At 39.1% G+C, this 10,586-nt stretch overlaps 1 protein-coding gene across 1 annotated transcript; it reads left to right on the plus strand.

The window, feature by feature from the left end:
* The first annotated feature begins 1,633 nt into the window (after positions 1–1,633).
* Positions 1,634–5,662, plus strand: hmgb1a (high mobility group box 1a). The gene is made up of 5 exons (XM_067608281.1): positions 1,634–1,749; positions 4,048–4,208; positions 4,407–4,552; positions 4,724–4,898; positions 5,053–5,662. Exons 2-5 carry the CDS (start codon positions 4,062–4,064, stop codon positions 5,206–5,208), a joined length of 624 nt encoding a protein of 207 aa, XP_067464382.1. The 5' UTR covers positions 1,634–1,749; positions 4,048–4,061; the 3' UTR covers positions 5,209–5,662.
* Positions 5,663–10,586: the final 4,924 nt, after the last annotated feature.

Below are 10,586 nucleotides of genomic sequence, written 5' to 3' on the forward strand. Positions count from 1 at the left end.
TTGGATAGCATGAACGTGCACAGCAAGATTCACATCAATGTAACCTTAGTTTTCAACATCTGTTGTTGATCAGACAAACAAATACAATCATATGACCTCTTGAAATCTCTACATAGGGCTAATGAAACTAATTGTTCGACTGTATGACAACAACACAACAAAATGTGGTTTTAGAGTGCTGATGACTTTGTATCAGATATGCAAATGAGAGGAACTGAATCCAGTAATATATATATTATATTCTCTAGGGCAATCTGTATTATATCAATCAATATTGTAAAGTTGGTGGATAACATTAGTTTCAGTATAACATTATTTATTAATCTGGACAAACACAACGTGCAACTCACAAAAAAGTCCCGAATATAATATGGCTGGCTATAGTGGGTTGCATTAAAATGAATGCATTCCTCACTGTTATCTTTTTTCCTATTTAAGCATATTATAATTTAGGGCTTTAACCATTTAATTGCACAGAACAATGTGTGAAAAGTGCCTTAATGCTATACTACGAACCTGTTTCATCTATGGGACGTGCAATTAGCAATTAAATTTGAATACATAATTGCAAAACAACAGGCCTGCACATCTCACTTTGTAAAAAAATAAATAAATAAATAAAAATAAAAAAATCTTGTAGACTTAGATTATTGCCAAATTCCTCCCTTAACTATAAATTGCTTTATCCCCTTACTTTGGTTTAAGCTGAACAGTAGCTCTTTGATCTCCTTAAGTCTGTGATTTAATTGAGGATGAGCACTCTCATCTTTCAGTCAGCTACTGTATATGAAGCATGTAAAAACAAAAGTCAAGAAAAAAAAGATAGAGAAATATAAAAGCAACCTCGTGGCCTTAAATGTATTTATCATGATTTGATATCTGGTGCTACATTCATGTCTTAATAAGGGGCTGCAGGGACATAAGTAAACATAGCTATAACACAAAATGAGTGCCTGCTTAAAATGATTACTAGGAATACTTGTCAGATAGAATAAGAAAACACTGTGTGACAAAGTCAGTGAAGTGACTTTTTCCCAATAATAAGCTGAAAATGAAAATCACGGTATACACAGCGATTAAATGGCAGACCCTTAACTAAATTGCTATTGTGTTATCATCCTAACTCTGAGCCAAATCATTTAAAATTTCATATCCAGCGCGTAACAACCCCGTACTGGACGAGCAGAGCGCTTCTTGTGTCTTTTACGCGTGGAGAAAGCGATCTTCTCCACACGCATTTTCAAAGTCATAAATTGCAAATAAGCTCACGTGTATTGGAGGCGAATGTACAATAGAGCAGGCTCATGGAGTGAGGAGCAGCCCGTCCAACACAATCGCACAACATTTCACAGCTGCCTCGTTCACTGACTACAAGCGCTGCACGATGTCTCATTCATTTAACTTGCCTACTGTACACTGCGCTTCAACGTAGTGAATTCAATACTATGGCAAACACACTACACTACTACCAGCTCCAGCATGCTCAGACAGAAATGTTTTCGTATCCACGCGCCTCGGAAAACTTCAGTGACGTTTCGCAAAAGACAGCCAATGGGACCTCGTCTTCTATTAGGACAATGAAAACCCGCTGCCCAATCAGAGAAGCGCCAGACCGGGCGCTGGCCAATGGCGTGCGAGCCCCGCCGAGAGTAATGTTAGAGAGCTGAGGAGTGAAGACACTGCGTATCGCCTGTGCTGCCTCACACACAGCCATTGCAGAGAGCATTGAGATCCAGCGATAGTCCCTTGGTAAGTACCACACACACACACACACACACACACACACATACGAAAATCCGAAGTGTCTCTAAATGATGAAAATGACGATAACATTCACAAATATCTTACTTATGTGTCTGCCACAACCTAATGTGAAACCTTTAGCAGTTTATGAAGATTTTTTATTGCGGGGGGAACCGTTAAAACAACAACAACAAAAGAAAAAAAAACAGCCGGCGTTAAGCAGGTAGCGTTACTCTGCCTGGGAGTGTGGACCCAGACGCTCCATTTAAAAAAGGGGAGAAATTAATATTAGCTTTGACTAAATTCGACGATAACCGTTGATTTTGTTAAATACGAATAATTTTGTATATTACTGTCGTGTCGTTGTTCACAAAATGGAGTCTAATCACTCGTCGGTTATCGCGTAAAAATTCAGGAATGTCTCGCGGACAACACGGTTAGCGACAATGGTAGAAGACTCGCCGTTAAGCTAGCCATTGCAGTGCATTGCGAAGCTGAACGCCTGTCATGTGAAGACTGTGGGCAGCGAGCGGCTGTGGAAAGGGGCATTTAAAATTCATGAAAACATGAGAAAAAGAAAGACCGTCTGAAAATACACATAGACATATGTTTGTTTGCCACAATTCGCCCTGCAAGACGATGAAAAAATTACCTCACGATCTGCGCTTTACTGTAATGGCTGACTGTATTCGCATAGGAAACAAGGCAGCGAGGCAAATGGGAAGCCAGTGACAAGAGGCGCAGTTCGGTTCAACTTTTTCTAACCGTGTTTTCTCGAAAAACAATCCCTTAACTATAAGATGTAACGACGGCAAAAGAAAGTTCAATCCTTCGTGGTTCTAACGACGCCCTTGTGAGATTTTTCCGATGCTCGGAAGACGTTTAAATCCGGGGTTGAAACAGAGTGGTCGCCGCGGTCGCTCTGCCCTCTATTGCATGCAGTGCAATGGCTGTGCGTTGACACAAAGAGAAGGAGCCATATTCTCCATGTTAGTGGATGAAGACGAGCGGCCATTAGGAGCTCATAGAAACCAAGGCAGTAGCACAGCCCGCTCATAGACTCAGTACAGACCCAATGTATTACTATACAAGGCGGCTAGTGCAATAGGAATCAATCGGGGAAATATTTTGTACAGATCACCGGCTTTCTAGACATATTTGTCGTGTTGCAAAGCGAACTGGGAGGCGGGAGGAGACATTTGAGGGGGACTTTCTTTCATGAAGAAGGCATTCTCACAAAATGGAAGAAGAAATATTGCCGTCGTTGCTGACCTCCTTTTCCTCAACGAGAGCCTATGCGCCATTACTACTTCGGTCGACGCAGCTTAGTTGGGAGTTACAATAGCATTTAATGGGGAAATGTAAAGGGGAAAAATACGAGTTTTGATGGGTTTAGCAAATCATGCCGAATTATTTACAGGATCACAGACATGGAAGACTTGATATAGGATGAGTGTTAAATCGCATCGAATAACAGTTTAAGTGTTATATTTTCAATAAATACGTTTTTATGTGTGATTTGTGTCTTTTTTGTGTCAAAGTTATTTGTTTGATGAAAACATGAACATGAATGAAATGGGTGGTTTCCGAGGGCCTTTTTTAATGCAGTTGAGATTTTAGGATTTTTTTTTTTTTTTTTTTTTTTTTTTTGCAAAGACAAGTCATTTAAAAAAAAGTCCACTGTTTAAGTCCCACAGTGGTCTGTGGTTTATGTTATGTACTTGAACTTAGGGAACTTTTGCAGTTAGGTGAGAAAGTGATACGGACCGCGAACTATTACTGAAAGAAAAAAATATTTTGTACATATATGTATATTTATGGATTTTGACGAGATTTCCTTCTTGAATTCATGTTTAGTCAGTTTTAAGCCACCATAATGGGAGTTAACCACGGAGTTTTATATAAAGGCCACAGTACAGATTGCATCAATAAATAAAACCATTTTCATCGCATCAGCTCCGTCTGTGCTGGACGGTTTTGTTTTAGCAGACTGCAATAACGGGTCCTAACTTAGTGGGCGGGTCAATTAAATAGTGCCATCAATACCAGTGCTCATTCTATGAGCCTGGGAGGTGGGTAAGAGCAGTAATAGCAAACACATTTAACATTTACATGCAATTAACATAATATAATTTTACATATGAGTTGAAAATATAATTAATTAATAATTTTAATTTTTTTTCAGAAAACGGCTTTTAGCAGAGTGCCCCAACCAAATATCCACCCATTCCACGTCTCAAAAGAAACATAAATATACAATTACATAATTGCACATTTAATCTATATTTGAAACATTTGTTTTAGAAATTGCCGTCAGGATGGGGAAAGATCCAACCAAGCCGAGGGGCAAGATGTCCTCCTATGCCTATTTTGTCCAGACCTGTCGGGAGGAGCACAAGAAGAAACACCCTGATGCTTCGGTTAACTTTGCGGAGTTCTCCAAGAAGTGCTCCGAGCGATGGAAGGTATGTATGATGATGTCATAAACTTGTAGTCTTAGATAGTTGGATCAGATGCAACTCTTTACTGATGTATATCATTGTATTGGATGATTTTATATGTATAGTACTTAAATACAGATGTTCACGTTGTAAAATGAGTAAGAAAACAACCTGGGTGTTGCCACAGCTGGTACCAATAGCTAGTTGTCTCTCTGTTTTCAGACAATGTCTGCTAAGGAGAAGGGCAAATTTGAGGACCTGGCTAGACAGGACAAGGCGCGTTATGAGAGGGAGATGATGAGCTACGTTCCAGTCAGGGGAGGAAAGAAGAAGAAGTTCAAGGACCCCAATGCCCCCAAGAGACCCCCGTAAGTATTACAAGTCTACACTTAATGATTTCATAACCTTTTGCAATTGAAATACAGTGTAGCAGAACAAAACAAATCTGAATCATAGGCGGCTGACTCATGTTGACACAATGTCGAACATGTCATGTTGGATAAATGACAAGCTCATTCTTTTTCCCGCTTTCTGTCCAGATCTGCCTTCTTCATCTTCTGCTCAGAGTTCCGCCCTAAGGTCAAAGGGGAGAGCCCTGGTCTGTCCATTGGAGATGTTGCCAAGCGGCTGGGCGAGATGTGGAATGGCACTGCTGCAGAGGACAAGCAGCCCTATGAGAAAAAGGCCGCTAAGCTGAAGGAGAAGTATGAGAAGGTAAAGAAACGGTGATCAGTTGTATTGATGATGCCAGGGGATACTTATGTTGTGCTCTTCATCCTTGTCAAGCTTTAAATACAAATATTACGGACAGTGTTGGGGTCTCAACAGCTTTTTTAAAAAAAAAAACAACTTCATTCCTTCATCACAGGACATTGCAGCATATCGCGCTAAGGGCAAAACAGGCGGCGGAGCACCAGGAAAAGCCCCTGCCAAGGCGGTGGAGAAGAAGGATGATGACGATGATGATGATGACGAGGATGACGAGGAGGAGGAGGACGATGATGATGAGGATGATGATGAGTAGATGGCGGTTGACATATATAGTGGTCATTTTCTTGTTTATAAAGCATTTAACCCCCTTGTACACACTTCACTTACTGAAAGGAAATACATTAGTATCCAAGGGGTAAAAAAAAACAACAAAAAAGGCTGTGTATATCAGTTGTTTTTATGCTGTACAGTTTTTTTCTCCTTTTTGTATAGTTAACACTACACAAGTATCGTGTCTGTGTCTTTCTGCCAGTCTTATTTTTTCCAGTGTTAGTTCCTAGACCACTATCCTGCCTGGTACAGTGTCAAGGGGTGGGCTTACAGTATTTACCCTAGCTAGAGGTGCACAGCACATAAAAAAACATTCTGAGTTAGATCTGAGTGTTCCTTCTTTTTTTTCCTTTTTTGTTTTCTGTGTGTTTTTATTTTAAATGACATGTTATCAAAAATTGACGTATCACAGTTGTTTTACTGATCTTTATGTACCACTGTAATAGCAAAAATAAGAAAAAAACGCCTTGTTTATTGTTGAAATTTAAATTGCTTCTGATGTCAATAAACATTTTTTTTTTAATAAATTTGATTTGTTTTGTTTTTGTGTCCAAGTGAAAATATTGAAGGTATTGCTCATTTTCCTTCAAGGTTCCTTCTCCCAAGATGAAATGGGGCCCACATGTTTTGGTAGAAGCAGACTAGTTTAAGTGAATATTAATACACAATAAACAAGTAAAAACTACAATATGGCTGGTCCAGAAGAGTATGAGGAAAGAAGTATGCACCAGAATATAATGCTCTGTAAAGCTGTCATCACTGCAGCCACAATCAATGAAATACAATTAAATTTAAAACAATTAAAACATAATAAATGATCAAAGTATGATGCAACAGTGTACCACTGCTTCTGAAACAAATAGTCATCACTGAGACTATCCTTCTCAGTAAATGTTCCAAGACCTAAGAGTCATTCATTTTGATCTTAGGAGGTGAGATTTGTGTGTTAACTTGCATCGCTTCCTACTCAGTAAATTTGAGTTGACATGTCAGTGCCCGGAGACGATTAAATAGAGCAGGAAAGCATCTAACGACCATGCCTCGATAAGCTGTTCCTATGAAGAATGACTCATCACCACTACTGTATGAGTCCTGTCCTTTTTACTGTGGTTGTATGCAAACAAGCTGTGCATAGAAGCTCTTTGCCCCGGTGGAGGTACGCTAAAAGTTGTAGCATTACTGTCTGCTCTGCATGCCAACATGCATCACTGACTCTTCCTGTTTTATTTAGATACAGCTGCTTCATCTCTCACGTACTCCCTAGGTCTCATCCAGGGTATAAAAAAAAAAAAAAAAAAAACACACACATTTATATAAGAAGGATTATGTGCTTTGAAAAACCCAGTGACATAAGAATATGGCTGGTGTATAAACCACCGCAGTCCAAACCTTAAAAGGCACACTCACACACACATTCTGTACATTGTGGTCTTGACAACACAGTTTACCCCTATGGGAGAGAGCCTATGTAGACAGGGGGGTTACCAACTGTCAGCCTGGGCATACACAAGTATTCATAGAAATGAGCCGAGCAGCACAAACGTGTCTCTGATCTGCGGTGTAAATTACAAGGATGTGTGTCTTCTTCTCCTGTGTTGTGAATCTCTGCACTAATGTCAGGCCTTGGCCTACTGAATGAGCCTTGGTGTGAAGTAGGCTAGAGGACAGGCGCGCACACACACACACACGGGGCAGCCAGTAGCTGACCTCTGCACTGCTATGATAAAACCCAGCCAGTCCCTGAAGGTGACGTAGCCCCCTGCTATCCCTGATCACACACACACCTACTGATGATGCTTGTTTTCTTCTATTACATATGAAACCAGTGGATGATGATAGCAACGATGACATTTCCTAAACCCTCAACCTTGGGACATATCATGGATGTGTCGTCTACGTCTGTTATTGTCTCTGAAAAGCTCCATGGAAAGCTAACTTGAGGCAAACAATTACCAAACATGTGACAGCTGCAAGCTGCTGTCACTGCTGATCATTATTTATCTGTGTGCAATATGCTATATGGCCTGTTTACAGTTGCAGCAGACTGAGGGAGGCATGTTTACCCTCACATCCACTGGATTGGCCAACAGATTGTCCTTTTTTCATACTGCAGTGGATCATAATGGTGAAAGGCAGGAAGGGGAAACTATGCTGAAACAGTTGCAGTGCCTCGTGGCTGCACTCAGCTGTTGATCAGTGTCTGTATGGGCCTGTACAGGCTAGGAGTGCGCATACAGTATAGCAAGCTTAGCTACACAGCGCCACTGACGGCTCCAGAGCCTGTTAATCCCAGCCACCTGGTGCCCACTGTGCACACTGAGCCTCATCAATGGTCTCGGGGCGACACCTAGTGGTCATATTTCTGCAACTGCATCAAAACTGCAGAGAAAGCCAAACATCCGGGAAGGCCGTTTTCAATCAATATTTAACTTAAACAGTCAGTCAGTGGTTTAAATATTTTACTTAACTATAAACAAACAAGATTCTCCTTTACAAGTAAAAGTTCGTCATTCATAGTTATACTTAAGTAAAAGTACAAATGTAGTCGCAGCAAAGTGTACTTCAAAAGTAAAAGTACTCATTAGGCGGCAGAATGGCTCCCGTGGAGTGTTATTTGATATAACTGGAAGTTATTTATGTATCTTATATACTGTTGGGTACTTCAATCTATAACAATTGTGACAGACCCTGTTTCCTGCTGTCTGCTGCTGTGTCAGTAACTGTATCCACCCATGTTGTCTTTGAGGTGTCAGAGGAGCTGATTGCAGTATCCAGCCAGATCTGGAGCACCTAGGTCCAGTCCTCTACAGCTTCAAGCGTGGATCGCTCTCTTCCCTATCAGCGCCTGCACCCTCTTGCTTTGCTTTGCTTTGCTTTGTTTTGCTTTGTTTTGTTTTGTTTTGTTTTGTTTTGTTTTGTTTTGTTTTGTTTTTACTCCACACATTGCCCTACACCAGTGTTTTTCAATCCTGGTCCTGGGGCACCTACCCCTGCCCTGCATGTTTTAAATGTTTCCCTGCTTCAACACACCTAATTCAAATGAATGGGTCGTTATCGGGCTTCTGCAGAGCTTCATGATGAGCTGATTATTTGAATCAAGTGTGTTGGAAGTGGGAAACATCTAAAACATGCAGGGCAGGGGGGCCCCGGGACCAGGATTGGAAAACATTGCCCTGCACTATCCACACACATCCGCATGAACACTACTGATGTCAATGACTAATACACCTCACGTCCGAAGTTACCTTGCAGTTTATTTTTTCTTTTTTGCAATAAATAACTTGTATTTATTGCCATTTGTTGTCTTTTCTCATTTTTGTTATGACACAATGCATCATATTTTTTAAGAACTAGTTAAAGCTGTTGTCAAATAAATGTAGTGGGGTAAAAAGTACAACATTTGACACTAAAATGAAGTGGAGTAGAAGTAAAATGTACAATAAAAGTACTCCAGTAAAGAACAAGTACCTCAAACTTATACTTAAGCACAGTACTTGAGTAAATGTGCTTACTTTCCACAGCTGTGATCTTTTCAAATATATATAAATGTGCCCGAATGTGAAAATACTAATTACATCAAGCAAATGATTGTAAAATGTATTAACATTTGTAAGAAGGTTCAGAAATTAACCAGTGGTTTTTATCTTTAGTTATTTTGTGATTATCACAGATATTATAAAGACTTAATTTAATTTGAGTACTGGTCTGATCAGTTATGCAAATGCTGTGTTTATATAGTATATTTATGAAACTTTGACTCAAAAGGATCTGGAACGTTTGAGAAAGAATTCATATACCCTACAACATTACATGTGATTTGATGAGGGTGTTCAGATCGGCAAACATGAGTTTTTCCCCACAAACTTTATCAATGAAGATTAGACAAAGTCCAGTTAAGTGTTGTTGGTTCAAGGTTAATGTAGATACTTCAGAATCACTGTTTTACATGAATATTAATATATTGAAAATACCAAATCCATGTATTTTTCATGAATCCTTGATTGAATCACTAGTGTTTTGTCACCACCTGGAGGTAAATGTGAACTAGTCCATGCAAACATAATTTTTCTTTATACTGAATAATTAAAGGCGGTGTCTTTTCATTGTGTTCATGCTTAAGACCTTGTAAAATTTAATTTCATCACCAGAGCAATGCAAATTTTCAGTCTATCTGCTCATATCTTCATGTCATCTCCTCCACCAAACAATCTATGTTTTTCCAGAAACAAGTAAAAGATAAAACTGAATGTTTGAATGTGCAATAATGCAAATGATTTTTGGATCAGTTCATATGTAATATCATCATATATCATCATAATCATAGTTATGATCATAATCACAATCATCATCATGATATCATCTAATATCAACATATCTGACTTCCGCTTGATGAAGAGACATTTGTAACATAATGAGTTAATGGAAAATACAACTGAAAATAACACTTACTTTATCTAATTGAAGATGCGTTTGGGTGCTGATTTTACATCAGATGCACTTTCCCTCCTCTATAGTGAAAATAGATTGTATATATTGTGCATTATTGTACAGATTTGTGGCTTGTTTTTGTCCACTACATGCCATCAAATGAAACATATATTTTTTTGTGTGTCTTGACACTTTTAATAGCAGTCCTGCAGCTCTGCCATATCTCAGACACCAATTCAGTTATCAGTAAGTGACCACCCCAGGGGAAAAAACCCTCTACATCCTCTTCATATCAAACACTCATCTGGATGCTGCTGTTTCTGGATCCTGAACAACTCTGATTCTGTTTAGAAAATATAGAATTATCAGCATGTACTGAACAGCCTTTGCTGGACATTTCATACAAATATTATGTGCACCTGCCTGTCATCTTTTATTGGCTAAATGATTTAGTCTGCCAACTTTTCATTCAGGAGGCTGCTAGATGAAGCATCAGCGGGGTTAATAATCTATTTAAAAATGTTATCCAAATTATGATTAATAATAAAGAAAAATTATTATTTTCATGTTGTTCTCTACATTCCTATTCCTGACAAATGTGTTTAAATTCAATATTGTATAAAGCAATTGAGGTCAGTGATAAACAATGATTTTATTTACCTGCTGATGACCACTGAAGATGTATGTTTTATCTCATGTCTCTACAGATATTTTTCACTTTCCCGCAGATCATATTTCCTAATATTTTTTGAATATATCTCTCTTACCCTTCAGGCAGCGGCTTGAGCTGTTTGGTTTCCAAGCTGGGTTTACTGGAGATACAAAGTTTCAGCCAGTCAGGCATCAAATTCACAATATGAAACAATACCATCTTTATGCTAGAGCCACAGGCTAGACTATACAAATCAGAAGGACAACCAGATGTTTTTCTTT

This window comes from Thunnus thynnus, chromosome 13 (assembly GCF_963924715.1).
Source record: "Thunnus thynnus chromosome 13, fThuThy2.1, whole genome shotgun sequence".
Taxonomy (NCBI): Eukaryota; Metazoa; Chordata; class Actinopteri; order Scombriformes; family Scombridae; genus Thunnus; species Thunnus thynnus.